Source organism: Typopeltis vanoorti, chromosome 21, assembly GCF_054136105.1.
Source record: "Typopeltis vanoorti isolate ZY-2024b chromosome 21, IOZ_Tvanoo_1.0, whole genome shotgun sequence".
Classification (NCBI taxonomy): Eukaryota; Metazoa; Arthropoda; class Arachnida; order Uropygi; family Thelyphonidae; genus Typopeltis; species Typopeltis vanoorti.
Genome location: NC_143569.1, coordinates 97799491 through 97826890, shown reverse-complemented (window position 1 = coordinate 97826890; position 27400 = coordinate 97799491). Strand labels below are relative to the sequence as shown.

The window sequence follows — 27400 nt, the reverse complement described above, 5'->3', positions numbered from 1 at the left end:
TTGGGCCCTTTGGCTATGTTTTTTTATAACTGTATTAAATAATATGTTCTCAGTTCCCACAGGTTCCTAAAAGTATCATATGATTGCCTGGAGAACAGCAGAAGAGGAGCATTCTGTAACGGAGCTTGTGTAGCTCAATGGAAGTAATGTGTGAATCCACGGTCTAGGACACCCAAAGAATGGCGACCCTAGTTCAATTCTGGTTGGTAACTAAAGAAACTTTTTTGGGTGTGTGGTGGTGGGGGGGGATAGCATCATCCTTAGTAGCAGATGCTATACATGGGCTGCTCAGCTAAGTCATTATTTTTTTAGTAGATATTAGTGATATTGTTATATATATTTGGTGGTATTTTGTTTATTTTTGATTGTTTTGTTAAGTGATGTTGTTTGTTGCTCAGTCAATTGCAATTACATGATATACTTTCAGAAACGTTTTCATTATGGCACTGATGCATATGAGAAAAATGGTGACCAGGATATTGATATTGACTGATATCAGCATGCGCAGTTTAGTGTGATGCAGCATGTGATTAATGTATGTATTCGTTACTGAGAATGAATGGTTTGTGGTACAAGAGTGAGAATGGAGATAATATTTGCCAGAAATGTTTCATAAGCAAGTATATGAATTGCAAGTCTTGTCAGGAGCAAAATACAAGTGACTGATATTATGGATATAAGGCAGGATTGTCAAAGTATTGTGGAGAATATAGTGGAAGCAGTGAATGATAGTGCGCAAAATATGAATAAGAATTTGAAGGAAGTGGTTGAAAGTAATAATGTGGATGATGAGAAGATGCTGAAAGAAATTGCACACTTACATGGACTCCTGCACAGGACAAATCATGAGCTTGAGTGACTGAAGAAACGATTGGCATGTGGTACAGAAGGATGGAGAATGAAAAAAAGAGTAAATGAGAAAAGCATAAAAGTGCAAGAAACTGGGAGAAAAGAGATAATATTGTATGGGAATTCGATGATAAGAGGTATACTTGATGAGAAAGTGATTAAAGCATGTTTTCCAGGTGTGAAGAAAAAGTATGTTAGTGAAGCAGTAAGTATGCAGAAGAAAGAAGGGAATAAGTTAATTGTTTGTGGCAGTCAGAAATGATTTGAAAGGTGAGACATGTGCAATGAGAGAAGATATGAAACAGTTGTTAGTGGAATCAAAAATGAAGATTTTTGCTTCCACTAACAAGTTAAATCCACTAAAAAGATAAATAACATTTGCCTCGGAATGATAGGACAGAATTGCAAAGAAGGGCCGTGATTGCCAATAAGTCAGTGAGAAGATTGTGCAGGAGAAATGGTGTGCAGTTTATTGATGTATGGAGTAAATTTGATGCGCGAAAGGATATATATATGACTGATGTACTACATTTAAATGGTTAGCTATTTGGAGAAAGTGTTGTTTAGTGAGAGTGTGGTAGTGCAAAACCAGGGAAACTAGAGATATTAGGAAGGAGGAAATAAAGCATGTGTCTGGCCACCTCTGTGATAAAACAGCATCTGTACAGTAAAGATTATGCAATGCCAAATGGGATTTCACAGGTTTCCAATTTGAATGTGATGGAAATGACATTACACAAGGGTAACTATGGGTAAAAAGGGATGTTGAAATGCATGTACACATGAATGCAAGAAGTATCAGGAATAAGGGTGAGGAACTTTTGGCATTGGTCAACTTGACTTGGTCAAAAATTATAGCCAGCTTTGAGACCTGGTTGACTGAAAATGATAGAGTTACAGGAATAGAATGTAAAGGGATTTGTATGTTCAGGGAGGATAGAGGAAACGGGACAGGAGGTGAGGTATTGCTGATGATAGCTGAAGAATTACAACCAACAAAATTAGATGTTAAAGAGGATTTTAAGTTTAAGGGAGATGATTCATTTGAGGTTGTTTGGTGTGAGATAGAGGCAAATAGGACAAAATACATTGTTTAGTGCTGCTATTGACCATAGGGTCCACAGGAAGATGTCATGCTCTGCAGCAGATTAGGATGAGTGCAGGCCTATCAATTATTATGGGAGATTTTAACTATGGAGGACACTGATTGGCAGGAGGAAAGAAGGCATGGCAAGGTGGAAGGGGGATTTTTACAGTTACTGAGTGATAATTACCTGAAAAGCATAGGAGACCAGTGGGTTTGGGGGTGCTGGATCTGGAAATAGCATCAGAAGATGTATCCATAACCAATATACTTATGCCTCTAATCAGGGAGATTAACCATTCAGACTTGCTCTGGGAGGTTACTAGACATGTAGAATTCACTTTTCAAAAAAAGGTTTATTTTGAACTATAAAGCTAGTAATTATGACAGACTTTATTATTATTATTATTATTCCTGATACCTCCAAGGAGTCCGAAGACTCATTGCAGGAGGACATCTTCAACTGTCTCTACACCTTACCTCTATTAAGGAGGCATTTGGACATGTGCCATTACTTGAGAAGCCAAAATGAAAGAATCTCACTTGTGCATAGAAAGTGGTCAGAGATTGGTTGAGAGAAGCAGTATCAGACTGCATACTTATAATCAGTAGGATAAACCAAGTGGGGATTAAGTGGATGAGTATGGATATAAAGCAAGAACTACAAAAAAAAGAGAAAACATTATGGAGGGAATATAGAGAAAAAAGTGATCAGCATACTCATGAGCAGTACAAAGTACAAGCAAGAAGGGTGAGAATGACAATGCTCATGGTAGGAAGGTGACCAAGAAATAGTTGAGTTGCTGAGTGATTGTTTTGCAAATGTGTATCATCCAGTTGCTGATGCTACAGAGATGCATATCAAAATCAAGATAGATGAACAGGAGGTGTTCAGAATATTAAAATATATGAATATGAACACAGCAATGAGACTGGATGGCATACCAGCTCGTGCACTATGTGAATGTGCAAGAATTGGCATTGCCTCTGGCGAAGTTGTTCAATCTAAGCCTCAGCTTTGGCAGTGTTCTAAGGGAGTGGAAAGAGAGTAAGATAGTACCACTGCATAAAGGTGGTTTCAAGACAGGGTTAGCAAACTACAGACCAATTAACATATAAAGAGTGATTGTTAAAGTATTGAAAAAGTTGGTGAAAGGTAAAATACAACAATGGGTGGATAGGGATATGATATTCTATAGTAGGCAGCATGGCTTTGTAAAAGATAGTTCCTGTTTTAGTAACTTGTTCATATTTTGTTATAAAGTGACAACAGAATTGGATATAGGTAATGGCTACACCACGATAGTGCTCGACTTTGCCAAGGCATTTGACAGAATACCACATGGTACATGGAAAACTATCACGAAAATTGGAGCAGATAGGAATGAATATATAAGGCTAGTAGCATGGCTAGGGGGTTACTGAGAGACAGACACTAGAGAGTAGGAAAATGATGGTGACTAGTGGAGTACCTCAGGGTTCAGTACTAGGGCCGTTACTCTTTAATTTGTATATCAATGACATAGTGAAAGATTTAAGAGGTATCAAGCTCATGAATCACATGATGAAGGCATGGGAGAAAGTCATAGAGAAAAGAATTAGGATGGAAACTTCAGTATCAGAAAATCAGTTTAGTTTTATGCTCGGAAGGTCAACAACTGAACCAATTTTTTGCATACGACACTAATGGAGAAGTATAGAGAAAGAAGAAAATAATTGCACATGATATTCATAGATCCTGAGAAAGCATATGATAGAGTTACAAGAGAAGTGCTCTGGAGAGCACTCCATTGAAAATCAGTCCCATTTAACTATATTTGCATCATTCAAGATATGTACAATGAGGCAGTAGCATCTGTAAGAAGTTCGTGTGGTGATACTGAATATTTCTCAGTTTATTTATTCTTATGGCAAAAGGAATACAAAGCAGCTACAAGTCAATGTCCAGTCCAGAAAGCTAATCGAGGGCAAATCGACATCTCGACCTCTCTTTCTGTGGCAAAACAATAGAATATCAGCCTCACCCAAAACACTTTGGAGTGATCCTGGACAGAAGCCTAACCTATAAAAGGCACATCACCAGCCTGTCCAACAACAAAATTAAAACGAGAAATAATATCATTTCAAGGCTTGCTGGAACAAGCTGGGGTTGTGGTGCAAAAGTCCTAAGGTTGTGTGCACTAGCCCTCACATCCTCTGCAGCAGAATAATGTGCCCCTGCCTGGGAAAGAAGTGTACACGCTAACATTATAGACACCCAGCTAAACTCTACCAAGCGCACAATTAGTGGGACACTGAAAAGCACCCCTCTCCCCTGGCTGCCTGTCCTATCTAACATTGCTCTACCCAATGAGGGGGGGGGGGGGCAAGGAGCCCTCCCCCCAAAAAAAAGAAAAAGGAAAAAATAGTGTAAAATTTTCAAAAATCTTTTCCTAATTAAAATTATTATTTTTTATTTATATTGTGTAGTGTCTTCTATTTCTATACTACTTATGCATTAGCGGTCACATAAGGTGGGAATACCCTATAGCTCTCGGGAATCATGGCCACTGTTGAACGCAAGGCGAACGAAATATTGCTCCGTCGGACCAAGCGCTACTTCATTTGCCCGAGCTTTGCCAAAGGAGATCATGGGTATCATGTATTGGCAATCACTGCAGATGAGATGCTCAGATATCGTATACTTAACTCGGCCTCCCCAAGATTAAATCTTGAGTGCTCCCCCACCAAGATTAAATCCTGAGTGAGCCACTGGCTCCACCAAATATACGAAAAAGACAGGCCTTGATTAAAGAATTTAATAAAGTAATGAGCAACCTACTCCTGCCCCTTCATCAGACTCATAAATCCACCTAGTCTTTGCCTAAAATCAAGAGACCTTTTCTGGTCCACTCTTTTCAGCTGCCTTACCATCAACACCTAACATGTGGAGAGAACACTGGTCCAACAATATTCCAACAAATGGCTTCCTGGTTGAAGATCCCGGTGCTCTCAGCCTGGGATCTTCAACTGAATCTACTACATAAATATTTCTCAGTTAGAGTTGGGCTCTGCCCTTAGTTCATATTTGTTTTCATTGATATTAGATGATCTTACTGAACTGGAGTGGGGATAGACACCATAGTGTGTGTGATGTTTGCAGATGATGTAATTTTGATTGAGCATACAAGAGAGAGAGAGAGAGAGAGAGAGCTAATTCAAGATTGGAAGAGTGGAGGAAGACCTTGGAATGTAACAGATTAAGATTGAGTAGGATAAAAACAGAATATATGGAATGGGGCTGTTTTAGTGAAGAAAGAAAGAAATGATGAAGAGAATACCTCAGTAATGATGAAAAACTATTGAAGGGGAAAGAGAAGTTTTTGTATTTAGGCTCAGTGTTACAGAGAGATGGTGAAATTGATGAAGAGGTGACAGGTAGAATTAGCACAGGATGGTTAAAGTAGAGACAAGTCAGCACTGTTTTGTGTGACAAGCATGTCCCGATTTGTCTAAAGAGGAAGTTTTATAAGTCAGTTGTGAGGCCTGCCATGTTGTACAGATCAGAATGTTGCACCGTAAAGAAAATACGTGAGCAAAGGATGAACGTGGCAGAGATGAGAATGTTAAGGTGGATGTGCAGAATAATTAGAAACAACAAAATTAGAAATGAATTTATCAGAGGTAGTTTGGGAGTGGTACCATTAGTTGAAAAAATAGAGGAAAACAGGTCAAGATGGTTTGGACACGTTGAACAGGGCTCAGCAGCTGAAAATGTAAATAGAACTATGAATATGAATGTGGATGGGAAGAGGTAGACTGAGAAAGACATGGAGAGAAGTAGTGAGAAGAGACATGGAAGAGTATGGAGCAACTGAAGAAATGGCACAAGATAGAAAATGGAAAAAGAGGACTCACAAGGCCAACCACAAATAGATGGGATAAGGAACAAGAAGGTTAAAGATTTAAGAGGAGATATTCAGTTGTTTGCTGATGATGCAAAACTGGGGAGAGCAATAGTTGATAAAGGAAATGTAGATATCCTGCAGGATGATCTAAATAAATTGGCATTGAGGGCAAAGGATAATTATCAATTTAATGTTGCAAAATGTAAGGTTTCAACACTTCTGGTTGAAAAGGTTGCATATGGTTTATTATATAGATGGTATTGGTTTGCAAATAATTCATGAGGCTAGGGACTTGGGGATAATGATGGACAAAGAGTTGAGGTTCAGAGGGCATATTGCAAAAGTTGGTAAAATTGCTCAAAGGATTACTTGGATGTTGAAAAACATGCTAACAAGTAAAGGTAAGGAAGTTAATATCCTCTTTATAAGGCTATGCTTTGGCCACATCTTACTACTGAGCACAGACTTAGTCATCTGGGTTTCTTTGGGACCAGGAAGTGGTCAGAAGGATTCAGAGACATGATCAAGTTGGTGACAGGTCTATGGAATACTCCCTACAAGGATAGATTGAAGATTTGTGGGTAACAAAGTTTAGTTAATAAGTGGAAAAGAGGGGACATGATAAAAACTTTTAAGATATTAAAGGGGTTTTATAGAATTCATGCAAGTGAATTTTTCAATATATGACTATGACTGCCAGTTCTCTGACAAATAGTCAGAGAACTAGGGGCCATCTGTGGAAGCTGTGTAAGAGTGGGGTTTGTAGGGGTGTGTGGATCAGATTTTTGGCATGGAGAGTGGTGAGTGAGTGGAATGGATTGCCAGAATTGTTTGCAAGTTCCCTAACAGTGAATGGATTCAAGGAGAGGCATGATAGGATTTGTGTGTATAATGGTTAATTTGAGTTTCCCACAATGAGTCTCTGGACTCCATGGAGATGCTGTAAAATAATAATAATTGCTGTTCATTCCTTTCTTGTATTATGTAACAGTCTGCTTCTCTTTGTGTGTATTCGTGCTGATGATGATGTGATGAGATACTCATCACATTCCTTATTTTCCTTATGTAATTTATATGTGCAGTCATTTAATCAGATCTATGAATTACGTGAGTATTAACAATCCAAAATGTTTTTGCTTACCTACTAATCACCTTCCCTGTGTGTGTGGGTGGATGGATGGGGGAGAGCTTCCTAATTCAAATTTATTATGGCTAAGGATTATCATAAAAATGTTTGAGATCTATGACACATTATACTACTACTACTATGTTCACTGGGCATCTATAGATGCCGTATGGTCACTCTGATACTCAGTGATGTGCCACAATAGGCCTCGCCATGTAGTCCTGTTGTTTGCTTTTCTGGTGACCTCAACTCTCTGAAGATCAGTCACTTCTCAACTCTCTGAAGATCACATACACACCATCCATCCATCTCATTGATGGTCTATCCTATCCACTTTTTCCAGGAACTTTACCTTCTATTACTGTTCTGAGAAGTCTCCCTTCCATCCTTTCTATGTGTCCAAAATATTTTATCTTTCTTCTGTCAATATCCTTAAGGAGCCTTAAAGTTCTAATGATCTTTTTCTAACACCCATTCATTTGAATGCCTTTCAGTATATGATATCCTCAACAGCCTTCTGTAATACTACATCTCAAAACAGTAATAGAAGGTAAAGTTCCTGAAAAAACAACTGCATCCAAAATCCTCAACTTTGTTCCCATGGAGATAGACCATCCTTCCAGATTTTAGACAGGTCTCTGACTGTTGTTTTAGCCATTCCTAATCTTTTTATGACGTCTTCTGAACAGCAATTCTTCACATTAATAATGGATCCCAGGTACTCAAACTTGCTGACTTCCTCAATTCTTTCTCCATTAAGGTATACTTGTTACACATTATACAATGAAACGAAACCAGAACTATCAGTCAAAATCCATTTAAACCTGAACCAGCTGGATAATTATTTTCACATGATATGTTGATCACAGATACAGTAATGGATGTATGCAGATATTAGACATAGCATACTATCAAAAATTAACAAATCAAAAGAAGAAAATTTAAATTTAAATTAAAATATAGATTTATTGTAGACATTATTAGGAATTAAATAATGGTTAGCACATGTCAATAAAAAATTATAAAAGATAAGTTAACATTCAAAACTAAGAACAAGGAAGAAATATATAGGAGAGTAATAAATTCTATATCATTTTTTCATTTACATGTGTTAACAGTTTTTTAATTTATAATAATAATAAGTTTTTTAAAACTAATGTTACAACTTACTGAAACTAAGTGAGTAAGCTGGTATTCTGCATGCTTTAAATCATTGTGGTTTTGTCGTTTATAAACATATTGCCTTCTTATTGGCCTACCAATATCCAAGTAGGCTTCTCCATAACCACTAGCCAAAGTTTTTATATTTAATTCAGCACTTGAAGATGGATTATCCTACAAAACAGAATGAGAAGCTGTTTCCATAACAATATTCAGAGAATAAATTTTAGAAATAGTTTATTCATCAGTGATCAATATTTCTTGATTTTAAATTACTGAATCATTTAAGTTAAGGGATATTACATCCCATATTGTTTCTTAGCCGAATATAGAAACTATATAAAGTTTGGCGATTCCAAGGGTAAGCAAATACCTGGATAGTGCAATATCTGACCCATTTGGTAGTGCAAACTGAGGCAACTCATAGCAAGCTCCGATCACTATTCTTGGTATTTACCCATAATGTGAACATAGCTCCTAGGAGCTGTATTACTGTTCTACATTATGAGAGAAGGTCACTACCCAGACTGGTTTCAACCTTTATTGAGGTCTCATCAGTGAGTAGGTAGACCTAGTTAATACCAAGTTTGTAGCGAACACAACTTACATCCCTTCTATGAGAATTGCCATGAAGGTGTCTGGCTAAGAAACAATATGGGATGTATCCCTTAACTTAAATAAGTTCATGTTGCGAATTAAAGCCTTTGGCTCTTCATATAATTAGTTACTGAATCATATTATATTTCATAACTTCTAAAAAAAAAACACTATATTTTCCATATTGCCAGTAATGGTTTACTGCTTAAAAGAAGCAAATCATTCTACTTTAAATCATGATTATTAGAATAAAATTTGAATGCCAATTACCTAATATAAGCAGATAACACATTAAAGATACCACTGATCGAGAAAATAACGACTAGACAAGGCACTGGCATGTGTTCTTTTGTAAGAGATGTCTCTCCTATGCTCCTCTATACATAATTCAATATATTTATTTGTTTGACCAAAATAAGGGATATTACAGTCACACCATATCTTGTACATGCCAGGATATTTCAGATTATGATGATGAGGCTTTGGATGGCTTACTAGAGAGCGGATTTTTGGAAGTGTAGTAAATAAAGTCTTGATGTTGTATTTTTTAAGAACTCTAGCTAATTTTTGGGAAACTGATCTGATGTGTGGGATAGAGATATTGCCCTTAATATTGGTTATTTCTTCAGTGCGGTGGCTACGAGGATCTAGAAGGAATTTTTTAATATCCATTAAAATATCAGAATATCCATTTTGTCTAAAGACATATGAGAGATAATTAATTTCTTTTTGTAGTTCATCCAGGTCATTTAAAGAGAGCATGCTCTTTGTCCTAGGGTAGAAATAGTTCCAAGTTTTTGTGGAGGAAAATGATGGGACTGACTATGAAGATATCTATTAGTGTGTGTAGGTTTTTTATACATTGAAATTCTAAATTGTCCAGAGCAGCGGGACAGTTTTATATCCAGGAAAGGTAGGGAATTGTCATATTCAAGTTCAGCTGTGAATTTTATATTAGGATGTTGATTATTGAGAAGATCTAGAAAATCCATGAAAGAATTGTGGCTGTGGCTCCAAATAATAAAAATGTCATCCACATAACATTTCCAAAGTTTAGGTTTAAACGAGAAAGATGATATAGCTTTTGTTTCAAAATCCTCTAAATAAATGTTTGCAAGAATAGGGGATAAAAGATTGACCTCACTAGACCTTGGTTTTGTTTGTAGATGGTGTCTTGATATCGAAAGTAACCAAATATTTTTTTGGATAATTTGCCTTTTAGTAATATCAGTACTTCTTCTGTAGGGACATTTGTAAATAAGGAAACTATGTCAAAACTAGCTATGATGTCATTCTTGTTGATAGTTATATCCTTAATGTGTGATACAAAGTCCATGGTGTTGTTGATGAAAGACGAAGACTTGTTAGAAAAATATTTGAGGCATTTAGCAAGATGTTTAGAAAGTTTGTAAGTTGGAGAATCAATACTTTCCACAATTGGATGAAGAGGGATGTTTTCCTTGTGGATTTTAGGAACTCCATAAATACGTGGGATAAGCAGATGAAGAGAGCATAGAGAAGGCGAATGTTGCGAGATAGTTCAGTTGTTGTTTTTAATAAATTGTTGGTGCGATTTTGTAGTTCTCGAGTTGGATCTTCCTGAAGTATTGAATAAGTATTATTTTCAAGCAATTGAAGCATCTTATTATGGTAATCTTCAGAACTGAGGAAAATTGTAGCATTGCTTTTATCTGCCAGTAATATTATTATATCTCTGTTGTTTTTAGGCTTTTTATAGCTGTCATTCAGTTGAAGAAATGATATCTGTTGGAAATTTTGCATTATTAATAATGAATATGGATTCAATATGTAGAAGTTTAGCATCTTGAGTAGGTAGGAATGAAGTGGCCTTTTCTATTTTAGTAAGGAGAGATTCTTTAGGAATAAATCTTGGTGAAGGAATAAAATTTAGACCTTTGCTGAGAATGCTTTTTTCGGTAGTTGTCAGAACATGAGAAGACTTGTTTATTACAACTTTGTCAGGATTGATGTTGGCTTTTGTAATCTACCATCTACCGCACACCTCTACCACCACTACAACTAGTATTTTATACAGAGACAAATGTAAGAAAGCTAAACACTCTGTAAAACTAGCTAAACAAAATTCATGGGAAGACTTTGGTAAGAACATAGAAAATAAATATCAAGAAGGTGGCAAGATATTCTGGAGGTTGTTGAAGTAGCTCATAAATGGAGGAGAGAGTGTTGTAAAAGGAATTAGAGACGATAAAGGTGATATGAAAACTGGAGAAAAAGATATTCTTGAAGTATGGAGTAATTACTTCAAAAAATTGCTAAATGAAACAAGCAGTGATAGCAAAGTGGTAAAAAACACTCAACAGGCATACAGTCAGGAATACATATTCATACTTGAAGTAGAAAAAGCCATCAAAGGCTTGAAATGTGGAAAGCAGCAGGAATAGATGATACTCGACCAGAAATGTTGAAGTATGGAGGTATAAAAGTCCTACAGTGGCTGCACCGCATAGTTCAGAAGGTCTGGATAGCGGGACGAATTCCTCTGATTGCAGTAGAGTTCTAATAGTACCCGTACATAAAAAGGGAAATAAAACTGAATGTGAGAATTACAGAGGTATTTCTCTGCTGAGTTTTCGTAGTAAGATATGTGCAAGTATATTTGAGAAACAGTTGAGAAGGATTGTGGAAGAGAAGCTTGGTGAAGAACAAGCTGGATTCAGGCCAAATAGAGACCATTAGGATCAGATTTTTACTTTACGACAGATAGTTGAGAAAGCATGGGAATATAACAAAAGATCTGTATTTAAGTTCTGTAGATCTGGAAAAGACATATGACAAGGTGCCAAGAGAGAAGCTATTTGAAACGCTACAGTTATATGGTGTCAATTGGGAATTATGTCAAGCAATACCTCGTCTTTATTTGAGTTGTAAGTCAGCAGTTAGAATTAAAGGAAGTACAAGAAGATGGTTTAATGTTAAATCTGGTGTCAGGCAAGGATGTACATTATCCCCTCTGTTATTCATTATCTATATGGATCACATTATGAAGGAAAGTGGTATTAAACCTGATATCAAAATTGGAGATGTTAATGTCAGCTCTTTGCTTTATGCGGATGATGTTATACTTCTAAATAAATCCGCTACAAGTCTGCAAGATTCCTGACTAAATTGAATAACTGTTGTAATAGATATGGTATAAACGTCAGCATTAAAAAGACAAAGACAATGAAAATAGGTAGAAACATTGAAAATATCAACTGCATTATGAATGGAGAACTTATAGAACAAGTAAAACATTTCAGCTACTTAGGCACGATTTTTAATGAAGATGGTAAGTTAAATATGGAAATAGACCACAGAATCAACAAAGCTGGTATGGTAGGAAGTCAACCGAATAAATTTATATGGAATAAGAGAGAAATTAGCCAAAACACTAAATTAGCTGTACACAAGACAGTGTTTAAACCAATTTTAACTTATGGATCTGAGAGCCTGGTTAGAAGTAAAACACTTCTAAAGAGATCACAGATATGAGAGTCCTGAGAAAGATTAGAGGCATGAACAGATGGCATCAATGGCAATATCATATTTTTTATATGATGTTGCCATCGATGCCATCTGTTCATGCCTCTAATCTTTGATATTGTCAGCATCCAGGAATGCATTAGCAGAGCTAATCTCAGATGGTATGGTCACTTAAGCAGAATGGGAGAGGAAAGATTAGCAAAACAAGTGTACTCTGCCAGGTTGGCAGGAAAAAAGACCCAGAGGAAGACCAAGATATAAGTGGATTGATATAGTAAAAAGTGTTAGAAGACAGAAATATAAGACCTGATAATAGTCTTGACAGTTAACAGATTGATTTGGAGGAAAATTGTAGTTAGGAAGTTAGTAATGATGTAAATTTTTCATGTAATACTATCATATCCTGTACACCACTTTAGCGTTATATATCAGGAATTTGATGATGATTATTACGGGCAACTCCAAGGAGTCCTTATACTCATTGATGGAGGCCCTGAACATCATATCCAGAACAACTATTCAGCATCCACACAGTATCTATCATATTTTGCTTTGAACTCACTCACAGTCATGGAACCCACAACAGACACTGGCAGCTTATTTCACTCATTCACCACTCTCCAAGCAAAAAACCTAGTTCTAACACCCTTGCTCACCAAACTCTTACCAAGCTTCCAAGGATGGCTCCTAGTTCTCTCACCACCAGACCTGTTCTGAAAAATTTACTCTGAATTAATCTTGTAAAAAACCCTTCAGTAATTTGAATGTCTCAATCATATCACCCCTCTTCCGCCTATCAACCAATTTCTGCAACCCACAGATTTTCAACCTATTCTCATAAGGTTCATTCCATAGACCAGCTATCATCTTGGTCACTCACCTCTGGATCCTCTCTACCTCCTCCCCATCAAGAAGAAACTCTGGCGCCCAGATCTGGACACAGTAAAGATGGGGTCTGATCAAGGCTCAATAAAGAGGAACAATAACTTGCTTGTCTCTGCTTGTCAAAGTATTCTTCAGTAACCAAGTGATCTGATGAGCTGATTTAGCAACTTTTGCAATATGCCCCCTAAACTTCAACTCCCTTTCCATCAACACTCCGAAATCCCTGGCCTCGTCAATCTCCTGGAGTACAGTCCCACCAATGTGGTATACTGCTGCTATTCTTTTCACCCCAAAATGCATAACCTTACACTTTGCCACATTAAACTTACATCCATTTCTCCTTAGCCCAGTCTTCCAATCTATCCAAATCATCCTGCAAAATTTTGACATCATGTGGATTCACTATTGCTCTACCCAACTTTGCATCATCAGAAAACAAATGAACAGTTCCTCTCAGATCCTTTCCTATATCGTTAATGAGCAAATTAAAGAGCAGTGGTCCAAGAACAGAACCTTGCAGCAAACCACTAGTCACAGGCCTTCTTTTGGACTCTACTCCTGAATAAACTACTCTGTGATATCTCTCCATCAACCACCCTCCTATCTATCTCACCAACCCTATATCCATCCCCATATGCTGCAGTTTACTGATTAGAATTCCATGGTATCCTGTCAAAGGCCTTAGCAAGGTCCAGCAGTATCACTGTAAACCCATTACCCTTATCCGTGACATTCATTGGTCTCACAAAATGGCTAATCCAGCAAGGATTTGGAATTAAGGATGCCAGAAAATTGATGTTATTCCTGTTAAAGATCAGAATTTATATGGAAAAAAAAATTATATTGTTTTCCATATAAATTCTGTAATTAATATAGTAAATCTCATCTGCTTTGCAGATGCTATAGTAATAATATGGTAGCATACACAGGAGATAATTTACAAAAAGAAGTATATTGTTTCCAAAAGATTTCCAAAAAAAAATGTACAGAAAGAGCCAATACACTTGTGATTGGTAGGCAAATAATCAGGTGTACATTAGAAATAAACAGAAAAATAATCAAAGAAGTGATGAATTTTAAATACTTCGGGATTCATATTAATTCAGAAGGAATAACAGAAAATAACAGAAATTAAAATAGCAAGAGCATATTAACTATATAGACAAGCAAGATTTCTGGATGTTTAAAGAGAACAATATCAAAAAATAAAAATTTGAATATTGCAACTAAGACAAGTGTATATAAAAGTATATATATATTTATATACACTATATACGAAGTGGATCAAAGGTGTAGTGATGAATTATTGCTTTTAGTATATATATACACACAGAGCCGGCGCTAGGGTCTTTGGTGCCTGCATGCAATTTCTATCTAAGCACCCCTGTAACGATCCGGGAGAGTGTGGTGCTTTTACGATAATAAAAATTTTAATTATTTAGCAAACCACACATTGGTTTGCTAAATGTAATGAACCGGGGGTGTTGGCTAGGCAGGATAATTGTTAAAAAACAGAATATTCAAAAAATTCTCAAAAGTTAAAGCAAATTTTGATAAAGCCACTTCACTTTAATTGTTGAATATAATGATACAGGGATTATAGCCTTCTCACCGACCTGAATCGCTACCAAAATTAAAATGAAAAATTCTTGCATTTTACAAGTTACTAAATTCTTAGTAAAATTCTATCTTTTAGAAAAATAAAAGAAACTCAAAATACATGAGAAACTAAGAAAAGAATTCATAAATAATTAGAACATTTAATATAAGTATTCAAAAAATTACATCTTTACAGAATAACAGAAAATAAATTAAATTACATAAATATACTTGAAATTTTTTTACTAAAATTTGAAGGTTTTTGATTTCATATTCACAAAATTAGAAATAATGGTCTTAACGTCTAATTCCGCACATATATCATTTTCAATAACTATTAACACCAAACTAACAAGCCTTTTTTGTGACATACTTGTAAATTCTTAAGTAGGTTTTAATCAATTTCAACTTGGAAAAGGAACGTTCACCGCTCGCTACACTAAGCGGTAAGGTTAATAGTATTATTAAAGCAATTGAAAAGTTAGGGAAAGATAAATTATTGGACACAATAAAATTAAGAATATCAAAAGGGCTTTTGAATATTTAAATTATCCTTCCAAAAAATATCCCGGAAAGCACATAACTCGTCATATAGTTCTATTGCATTTATGTCTTTATTGTCGCAGTCCTTCAAGAGAATCTCTAAATCGTCACAAACTTTTCGTAAATCTTCATTATTAATTTGTAGTAATCTATACAAGAAATTGAAATTATCATATCTTTTAGTTGTTCAAAATGTTCTATTAATGAACACATTGCAACGTCTAGAAGTGTATAAAACACATTCACTCTAAATTTATCTTCTGGCGATTGTGGCGTTTCGTCATGATGCTCGTAGTCAAATTGTCGTGTCTTCTTTTGTCGTTGAACTTCCGTACCAGTTTTAAATTCTTGTTCTCCATCCACCTCTTTACTCATTTCTTTTGCCGTTTTTAGAACTTATTTAAAATTTGTATCTGATCGATACTCTTGTAAGAATATTTTTAAGTTTTTGATAGATTCTAAAGCAAGTGTAATATTCATATTTTTGTCTTGAAGCATTTTACTCACAGGGTTTATTCTGTTAAGTAAATCATGTCATTTTATAAGAGAGCAAATAAATTTGTAGTCCTTTATTTTAGCACATAATGTTTGTGCTTCATGCTGAGTTTCTTTATTAAAATTTTCATTATTTAAAATTCAAAAAGTGCATCAGAAATTTCTCCTAACTGATATCGTAGAGGGTGGATTTCATTAATTTTACTTTCCCATCGCGTTTCTGATGGCTGTTTCAATGTTAGTTTTTTTTTTACGAACTTTAAAAGGATTGCCCAACGTTTGTAAGAGAATGAAAAGAAATTTTATATTTCTTGAATAATTGCAAACAAACTAATTGTATCTGCATTCACTTTGGCTGCATCATTAATGATTAAATTTAGAGTATGAGCAGCACATGGCACGTAAAACGCTCGAGGGTTTTTGTTCAAAAGCAAATTTTGGAGCCCATATTTTTTCCCTTTCATATTTGTCCCATTTTCATACACTTGACCTCACATGTCTTCAATGGGAATGTTCAATTTTTCCAGCTGTTCCATTATTGTTGCACATAAACGACATCTGTTCGAATCAAATATATCTGCAAAACCTAAAACGTTTTCCCTGATCTTGACAATTCCATTGTCACAGGAAACAAAGCGAATAATAATGGTCATTTGTTCTGTTTTACTTGCATCAGGTGTGCAGTCTAAAATTATGGAATAATATTTAGATTTTCGAATTGATAATAAAATTGTATCCCTGATTGCGTTACTTAAATTTTCCAATATTTCATTTTGACTGTCTTTATTCAAATAGTGTACCATATTGTATTTGTTGTAGGGCCCTTTCAACATGTTTCCATAACGGGATCAAACATAGCAAACAGTTCGACTAATTTTAAAAAATTGCCGTTACTACTTTCATATAATTTATCAGATGATCTGCGAAAAGCTAAATTTCGACTACCAAGGAATTTTATAATTTCAATCAAGCATTCTAAAACATTCGTCCAATGTTTCTTTTCCATTTCATACATGCTTTGAGTCTGGAAATCAATAGTAGTTTTGTTTTTTTAAATTTTTATCAAGTTCCTTCCATTTAAAGAAATTTTTCATGTGAGTTAAACTAGTCTCACGTCTATGTAAAGTTGTACTTACATTTCTGCAATCGTTATAACCTTCTACAAGACTCAGTAGGTGATTCAGTTGATTTAGTTGCACCAAGTTTGCAACAAAAGCAAAAAACAGAATTTAAAGTTTCGGAATAAATGAGCCATGTTCTTGGCATGAGCTCCCGTTTTCCATTTTTCTATTATAATACTTGTTGCCAAATTTACGACCATATGTATCTCTGGGATATATTATATTTTTCTTTTGAACAGGCTCCATTTCAATTAAAACAGCTCAAAATTTTTCATCAATATTTCCCCATTCACCTGGATCTTCTAAATTTACAGAGACTAGCAATGTGTTAGTTTGTGGTCAACTACAACTAAATCTTGTTGTAGTTGACTAAATCCTAACTATTTTTCACTTAAATCATGTTCAATTATCTTGTTCAATAGTTGCAATAGTACTTTCATGCAAACTGGATGATGTGCACGGTTCTTCAACTCTGATTTCTGATGTATCGAGTTGGTTACAATCTGCATCAGAATATTTTAATATTTTAACAAATTTATTAAGAGCCCCAGTTTGTTTCTTAATATCTGCTTCTTTCGCAGCATGACACTTATGATTTTGTGCACCGAATAACTTTTTTTAAAATTTTTGATTCTATTTCTATTTTATACCCACAAGAAATTATTACACAACACGACACAGAGACGAAATAACAGTCAGCACTGTGCTACTGTCAGTAGCCTACTGAGATGCGTACTATACGACTGGTTAACTAGCAACAAATGTTTTGTACGAAAATTTGTTTCTGCACATAAAAACCGTTCAGCGTTTCACTTTAGATAGATTGCAGTATACACAACATTCTGCAGGCAAGCATTTAGCCTGCTCTAGCTGCAAATTGTAAACAGCCGGCTGATCAAAGAGGCGGCAATATACATTTTTTAAAAATTTTTATTCGGTGTATCCATCCTTATTTATTTTAATATTGATCATTCTAAGAATTTTTTGTTTTTATGATAAAAATTTTGTTTCTTAAAAATTAACTTATGAACCGCTCCCTGGTGGCGGCGCCCCATCGTAGCAGCGCCCGCATGCCTGCTTCCGCCAGCCCTGTATATATATACACACTAAGACCAAGTTTAACCTATGCATCTGAAACGAAAGATCTGAAACAGTTAAGATCAAACAATTAAACACTACTAAAGAAATTAAACCACTTAGGAAAATGGCAGGAAAAACAAAATCTGATAAAATGAGAAATGAAGAAATATACAGAAGGCATGCCTTACAACTAGTAATTGAATGGATAATAAATGGAATGGCAAAGGCATGTCAGCAGAATGCAAAAAGAAAGAATAATCAGACATTGTCACAACAGGTTTGAGACTTAAAGTGGAAGAAGATATTTAAAATATCTAATTAAATAGATTATTGCAGTTTGGTAATATTGTGGAGTCTCTATATTCCATTAAATTTTGCTAACTACATATGTTTCAGAAATCCTAAATTATTATATGTGAACAGTGCATTTTCCACAATTTCTCTTACTATGCATCATATATGCAAATGACTGTAAAAGTCATGAAAGCACAAATCTTACATATTATGTAAGCACCTCCATAACGCAATTGGAAAAACGACAGTATGTTGCATCCTTCGATTGGAAAAGGCCTAAGTTCGATTCTCTTTGTGATGGGAGGAATCTTTATATGGATTTTTTCAATTGAAAGTAAGTTAGCTGATCTCATATGGAGGGAGCAGAGTTTCTCCTCTCAGAAACTTGGGTTTTTCATCCTGTATGCAGACAAATCGGCCCTTCAGAACACACACACACAATTTACAGACAAAATGTACTAATGGTGGTAGTGAGCAGTAGATGGTAGTAGAGGTTTGTTATAGTGTTGAAGATGGAGAGTTGTAGAGTAGGTGTCCTCCCTCGATGAGTCTTCGGACTCCTTGGAGGTGTCACGAAATAATGATAATAATAATAAATAAACACATTAGAACTATATTCAATTAATTGGATAGCTTGGATTTTTAACATTACCTTTCTATTAAATTTTGCTTTCTTCTCCATGATTACTTCTATACCAGGTCTGCTGTCCCAGGATGCCACTACATTTATATCAAGTAAAGGATGATTGAAATTCATAGATTCTTTTCCTACACTTAAGTCTGCTTTGCTTTCAATTGTCTCTGGAAATAAAATTAAAGATATAAGCTAATTTAATTAGTAAAATTCAAGAGGAAAAATCTAAAATAAAATGAAAATCAGTAGTCAATGAATAAAATTTTGGTGTGTGAGATGAAATATAGACAGAAAGAAGTAGAAACCATCCCTGGAAGTTGTGTAAAGATGTAGTAAGGAATTCTGTGAGGAGTAGATTTTTTTACATGGAGAGTGGTTGGTGATTGTAATGCATTGTGAATGAAGTTCTGTAAATTACTTTAAAGTTCGATATGATAGACATGTTGCTGGTTAGGTGGGCCTCTCACAATGATTCTACTTAATCCATTGAGTTTACTGTAATAATAATATATACACAGTGCTACTAGAAAGCGATTAAAATGATGACAATTTATTTGTTGGAAAGTTCTAGGTAACAAGTTCCATCAACAGCACAATGCACATTCATAAAAGACTTTTTTCAAGTTAAAATGAGTTAGCTAGTCTTATATAGAAATTATCAGGTGTGTACCTCTTCTAGAAATGTAGATCTCTCTCTCCAATGCAATTTGGACAGGTGAGGCAGAAGCCACTCATAAATGTATTACACTAGGCAATCAGAAAGTACTATTACTGAGTTCTGTGACTTTGTCACTTTATAATTTCAACATCATTATTGCCCACTTTTGCATTAATTTCACTCTGTTTTTTAACATCATTATTGTCTGCTTTATTGTCAATCAAACCCTTTCCTTGCTATTGCTTCCACACACACACACACTCTGAGCATTTGAACACCCTTTCTCAACTTCTATGTCAGTTATGATATCATGTTTCCTACTCATGTTTAAACTATTTAAACTCATATTTAAGTAAGCCTTGTAGTCCATCAGAATATCACACTTTGTACACACCCACACTCTCTCTTTTCTCTTATTCAGCCTCTCTACATAAATATCTGCAACAACTTCCCATGCATACACACCACATTTGGTACCATACCATTTTTAGAAAAATCCATGGCATTTACTTCACTTGTCTTCCATTCTGACCCGTGGAATGATTTGCCTTTCACTGCTAAGTTGTATCAGTGTGATACCAAGAACATTGAATTTATGATGATGCCACCTAAGAAATTTATTCAAACACTGTGTTTCACATTCAGATATCTCAGAATAACACTCAGTATACATATTACACAATATCAGCACACATTTAAATATACAATTTATTTATCTTGCTGCATCCCACACAAGGACTGATGTTTTATTATATCCATTTCTTAAAAAGATGAGTCAAAACATTCTAGTTCTGTTTTCAGTTTCTTTTCATTGGAGCAAACTGTTAACACTCTGTAACATTATCATTATATCATTTTTTGTGTTATTAGGTTATAGGTGTCTATATGTATATATTGACCAGTATACAATGTTTCTGATACTTGGTGAATGGGAGAAAGCCTAAAAGAAGACAAATGAATGTTATCTCCTTAACAAAAATCTTAAGGAGTTAAGTAACTGGATTGAAGCACATGGACAAAGAGGACCCTTCAAAATAAAAAAAAAATTAAATAAGCATAAAAATTAAAAATCCAAAAATAAATAAATAAAAAAAATAGAAAAATTTAAAAAAATTGATCATCTCATCAGAGGATGTTATTATAAATGAGGTGTCAAATCTCCCTCCAATTGGTGAGACTGGCCATTAAGTGATTAACTGGGTGGTTCCCAACCATGTGAGTACTTCTGTAAGGAAAGGGTATATATTTACTGTATACATTCCACTCCTCTCTTCCTGTGCCCCTTTCCTCCTTCCAGTCTATGTCTACATAGTTGAAATCTCCCATAATAATTGATAGGCCTGCACTCATTGTGCTAATCTGCTGCAGAGCATGGCATCCATACATTCCTGTGGACTTCTTGGTCTATTGCAGCAATCAGCAATGTTCTTTGTCCTAATGGCCGCTATGGTATCTTTAAATTTCTGTTCATACCAAGTTTTTGTATGATGTAAAACTTTTCCAGTCAATTTGGTATAGGGTGTTAAGAGCATGACCTGAGAGGCCTGCCTCACCAAAATTGTTAAATTTATTGTGTTGTTTGTGTTCTTTTTAACAATTTTGATGAAGCAGGCCTCTCAGGTCATGCTCTTAACACCCTACACCAAACTAACAGCTTCATTAGCATCCATGGACTGCAAAGCAAACCAATAAATTAGTGATAAACAGAATAAAGCTGGATTACTCTTTCTCAAAGCTATGATCATCAAGCAAAATTTGTCATACTTTGGACATATTATATGAGCAAATGACAGTCCGGAGAAGATGATAATGCTTGCTAAAGTTGATGGTAGGAGATCTCATGAAAAAAAACCACCATGCTCCACCACAGCAAATTCAAAAAAGAGAGACTATTCTTAAAATCAGTGGCAGCTCTCAGAAATCAACCAAATCTTAATAAATACGGTTGCATTAAGCTTCCTAAGATCTGGGACACATTTATCAACAGTGGTCCCACCTTACATTCCAGGCCACCTACAGCCACCCTTAGAGGGCGCTCCACCTAGATAGGACTTTAGTGTCACCCACGTGGTTGGGCTTAGTATTGTGTGGTATTTGTGAATATGTTACATCAGAGGCATAGCTAGAGGGGAACGGTCTGCCCCGGGCAGCAATTTGAACCTTTTTTGAACTTTTGCAGTTAATTCTGAAATACTGTCTCGAGAACTAATTTCCAAATTTTGTAATACTACTGCGAATTTTCCTCACAATTGCTGTTTGCTAGTTGTGAGAGGAGTTTTTCTAAATAAAATTTATTAAGAATTACCTACATTACTACGAAATAGATTTTGCCAATGTCATCGATGATTTTGCTAACAGAAAAGCAAGAAAAATAACATTTTAGAATGTTGAAATTAAATTTCAGAAATAAAAATAGTGTTTTAATTTATTTCCCTATATGTCGTTTTGACTTTTTGTTTTCCCTATATGTAGTATTTTTGGTGTGTACTGAGAAGGGAAGCAAACTCAGAGACCGCCCAGGGTGGGAAAAGCTCTAGCTACACCACTGTGTTACATTAGTTTTTTTGTAATCCCTGAAGATGTCTCAGTGACTGAGACAAAATATAGGAAGTATTAAATTCTGTTTTAATCCTTTCTGAGTGCTGTATACAATCCATTAAGCCTCCAACATAATGTCCTCACAGCACTTAAGCCTCTACAAATGGATCCTTAATTTTTCTTTCGCTCCCAATCATGTTCTCATTTATTTTATCACACACTTGCTTCTTTTTGTTAGCTGATCCACTCGGTAGACATTTTTATAATCGCTCCAGCTGCAGTTTTGCCCTATGTATCACTCCGCGCAACTGAGCTATCTTCCTCATTGCAGCTAACTCTTCATTTTTTTTTATTAGTCAAACCATTCTCTCGCCCTATACTTTTACTATCAACTGTATCACTTTGAAACTCCTTCTCTATGCTATCTGGTGTTACATCACAATTTTCTATCACACATCCACAATTTTCTATCGCATTCTGACTTTCATCCACCAAGTCAATCTCATGACCTGAGACACACTTCAGATCCTCGCTTTCATTTTCCTTGGCATATCGTTCTCTCAAACCAAATTCCAGCCGCTCGTAGCAAAGCATACATTCCACAGACCTTACACTGGATGAATTCCTTTTGGTTAAATACTTCAAGCAAATACGGTGATTTGGACGGCATTGCCTTTCTTCGCTTTGGTGCCATGTGCTACACTATGTATCTAACGTGTCTTATCAAAATACTAAATTAACTCTATTTAAAACAAACTTTTTAAGCTAAACTAATTAACTACGCAATATATCCTAATTCTAGCATAATTTGTGCTAGAATTAGGAAAATTTTTAAACTAATAATGCAATTTTTTTTAAAAAACTAAATAACTTATCTTTCAGATCTCTTCAAACGCAGTACTACCATCAATGAACCCTCTTACTTGATCATGTATGGAACGTGTTAGAAATGTATAGAAATGTTAGAATGTATGGGACATGTCAGATATGTGTAGAATGTACGGGACGTGTTAGAAAAATAGATTCAACAGCAAATTCTTCTTCTGTCAAATGTGAGCCAGTTAAAGGACTGTTTGGTGAACACCTGTTATTGTAGATATAGATGCAATCCATCACCTTGCAGAATCATTGTTAAATGGCATATGTGCTGTAATTCAGGATAAAGAAGGTTGAACACAGTATTAAGAAAAGTTTCTAATGGCCAGTATATATATATATATATATATATATATATAAATATATGTATGACGATCTGTAATATTAATATATACTGAAAAAAAAAACACTATAAGAAACATTGTATCACTTTAAAAATGACTATTATAAAATTGAGTTAGCTTTGAACTGTAGCTACAGTCCGTGTTGAAGTTCTATTGTTGAGCATCTGACTTCATGAGTGTGCCAATATCGGATAGCAGAGCTGAAAGAGTCTGGTAGATTATAACTAAGGTTATTATTTATATGATGAGGGTCCATAATAATTTCCTTAGATTCAACTATGCGGCATTCTACCTCGTCATGGCATATATGAAGGGCTGAAGTTGTTGTCCAGTTTATCTCATATTGACAGACTTCATCATTTGTGTTTACTGAAAACAGTACATGGCTTGATAGGGCACTTGCTCTAGTTCTTTTGTAGGCAATGTCTCTCTGGTGTTCTTCCAGACGTAGAAGGATAGATTTTTCAGCTTGGCCATAGTATTGTTTCCCACAGTCACACGTGATTTTGTACACTCCTGGGAATTGTAGATGGTTGTGAGCTTGTTTGTATTTGCTTAAAATCTATCGTAATGGCTACTCATCGAAAACTATTAATAAGCATCTATACCACTGCAATCAAAACAACTCAGAAACACAAGACAACCCCAAAGGTTATATCTCCTTACCATACATCAGCTCACTCTCCACGAAAATAAGAAGAATTTTACGAAAGTTCAACACAAAAACCTGCTTCTCCTCTTCCTAAACTAAGATCGATTTTAAGCAAATACAAACAAGCTCACAATCATCTACAATTCCCAGGAGTGTACAAAATCATGTGTGACTGTGGGAAACAATACTATGGCCAAACTGAAAAATCCATCCTCCTACATCTGGAAGAACACCAGAGAGACACTGCCTACAAAAGAACTAGAGCAAGTGCATTATCAAGCCATGTACTGTTTTCAGTAAACACAAATGATTATTATTATTATTATTATTATTATTATTACGGGTATCTCCATGGAGTCAGTAGACTCATCGCAGGAGACCCAAACTAGCAAAACAATATCTGTCATATCTCTTCTTGAATTCATTTACAGACGAAGAGCTCACAACTAAGTCAGGCAATGAATTCCACTCATTCACCACCCTCCAGGCAAAAAACCTTGTTCTGACACCTTTGTTAACCACACTCTTCTTTAATTTCCAGAGATGACCTCTTGTTCTTCCATCACTATCACACAGCTGAAACATTTCCCCTGCATCAATCCTATAAAAACCTTTTAGTAATTTGAATGTTTCTATCATATCCCCTCTTCTTCGCCTATCAACCAATCTCTGCAATCCACAAGCTCTCAATCTATCAATGTAGGGAGCATTTTTTATATCACTCACCAACTTGGTCACTCTTCTCTGAACCCTCTCCACAGCCTCCTCATCTCCAAGGAATCCAGGTGACCAGACCTGAGCACAGTAATCCAAATGTGGAAGTATCAATGCTTTATAAAGGGGAATAATAACCTCTTTATCTCTGGATGTCAGTGTGTTCCTCAACAACCAAGTAATCCTATGTGCAATCTTGGACACCTTAGCAATGTGTCCTCTGAACTTCATCTCCCTATCTACCAATACCCCTAAGTCCCTAGCCTCATCAATCTCTTGGAGTACCTTTTCATCGATGTAGTACACAGCTGGTAATCTTTTAATCCCAAAATGCATGACTTTACACTTTTCCACATTGAACTGACATCCATTTTCTTTTGCCCATTTTACCAGCTTATTTAAATCCTCCTGCAAACTTTCAACATCAGCTTGATTTTTTATTGCACTACACAACTTTGCATCATCAGCAAACAACTGAATATCTCCCTTTAAGCCGTTTCCAATATCATTTATATACAAATTAAACAACATTGGCCCAAGCACAGAGCCCTGAGGCACACCACTGGTCACCTGCCTCATTCTGGACTGGGCTCCTCCATACACCACCTTATGGTATCTCTCCCTGAGCCATTCTCCTATCCATATCACCAATTTAATATCCATTCCCATCTGCTCCAATTTGCGTAACAGTGTTCTATGGGGTATCCTGTCAAAAGCCTTAGCAAAATCCAGAAGCCACTGTGTAGCCAGTTCCTTTGTCCAACTCAGATGTTATTCTATTATGAATAGTTAATAGATTGCTAAGGCAGGATCTACCTTTAACAAAACCATGTTGGCCTCTATACAGTATCATATCCTGATCCACCCATTCTTGAATTTTGTCTTTAACCAACTTTTCCAATACTTTTACCACTACTCCTGAGATGGTGATTGGTCTGTAATTCAATACTGCAGTTTTAGAGCCACCCTTATGCAAAGGAACCACTTTGCCTAACTTCCACTCCCTAGGGACCATACCAGAGTTCAAACTTAAATTAAATATCCAGGTAAGAGGGGTTGACAATTCATTTGCACATTCACCAGAGCTGATATTCCATCTAAGCCTACCGCAGTGTTTGCATTTAAGTTTTGCAATATATTTAATACCTCTGATTCTTTAGCTTCAATTCTCACATTAGGTATTGCTATAGGTATAGAGATATCCTCGCTTGGGTGATAGACTTTTGAAAAGTGATCACTCAGTAACTCGACTATTACATCTGATTTTGTCACCTCAATACCATCAGCACCCACTAAGGTTATCCTTCCGAAGTCATTCTTCCTCTTACTTGCCACATAGCGGAAGAACTCTTTGGGATTACCCTTGATCTCTTTGGCTAAGGTCTTCTCATAATCTGATTTAGCTTTTCTTACTATGCTGGTAACCTTCCTAGCTTGAGCCTTGTACTGCTCATGGGTGTCCTGATCGCCTTTCTCCTTGTAAATTCTCCATAACATTTTCTTTTTTTGCAGTTCAAGCTTGATACTACTGCTCATCCATCTAATGCCTGCCTTGTTTGACCTCCTGACCATGGGGACACAATCTGATATTGCTTTCCTCAGATACCCGCTGATTTTATCCCAAGCACTGCTAACATCTTTCCCTTGCAATATGTTCTGCCATGGGATGGCTGCAAGCTCACTCCGAAGCTTGTTATAACTGCCTAACCTGTAGTTCCGTACATACCCCTTCTTAATAGAAAAAGTACATACCCCGTATGTACTTCCGTACATACCCCTTCTTAATAGAAAATGATGAAGGCTGTCAACATGAGATAAACTGGACAACAACTTCAAACCTTCGTATATGCCATGACGAGGTGGAGTGCCGCATAGTCGAGTCTAAGGAAATTGTTATGGACCCTCATCATATAAATAATAACCTTAGTTATAATCTACTGGACTCTTTAAGCTCTGCTATCTGATATTGGCACACTCGTGAAGTCAGATGCATGCAGATGCCCAACAATAGAACTTCAACACGAACTGCAGCTACAGTTCAAAGCTAACTGAATTTTATAATAGTCGTTTTTAAAGTGATACAATGCTTCTTATAGTGCTTTTTTTTTTAATTTGCTTTCTATGTCCCCACGCCTGAAGAAGTCGGTCAATCCGATAAACCTTGCGTTTTGATTAAATTTAATTGTTTTTTTTCTTGTTCTCGGATCTAAGTCAGTATATATAAATATGAATATATATATATATATATATATATATATGATCATTCTTTCATATATATATATATATGAAAGAATGATCATTAACTCAGTTAACATACATATTTTTATGAAGAATTGAATGACTAGAACTGAGATTTGAGTAAAAAGGTTTTAATATAAAAACACGACTAGTTTCGGCTTGTAACAGCCTTCATCAGGTGACATTATAAAAGTAAGAAAAAAGAAAAAACACTAAAACACTGAAGCTTAAATAAACTATAAACATCATAGAGAGTCTTTATACATAACTGACATTACTCAAGGACAAGTTATTCCAAAAAATATTAGCCTTGCTTACACATTGCATCAGGTCTGGTTACTTCAAATTTCAAAATCATGGACTGGCTATGGGTAATCCTTTATCCCATGTACTCACAAATATTTACTTAGAGGATTTTGAAACCAAGGCTATCTCTTCCTTTATTTTAACACCTCAAGTTTGGAAATGCTATGTAGATGATGTCTTTATTATTTGGAGCCATGGACATGATTACCTTATGG

The 27400-nt window shown here is 35.6% G+C and overlaps 1 protein-coding gene across 1 annotated transcript in view; it reads right to left on the bottom strand.

Moving 5' to 3' along the window:
• LOC150095133 (uncharacterized) overlaps positions 1-27400 on the bottom strand; it is a 489238-nt gene that overhangs the window by 206510 nt on the left and 255328 nt on the right. Inside the window, exons 10-11 of the mRNA XM_090410959.1 lie at positions 18878-19026; positions 8117-8281 (exon numbers count right to left, since the gene is read on the bottom strand). Coding sequence (XP_090267085.1) covers positions 8117-8281; positions 18878-19026 — 314 coding nt within the window. The remainder of the gene's footprint in view (positions 1-8116; positions 8282-18877; positions 19027-27400) is intronic.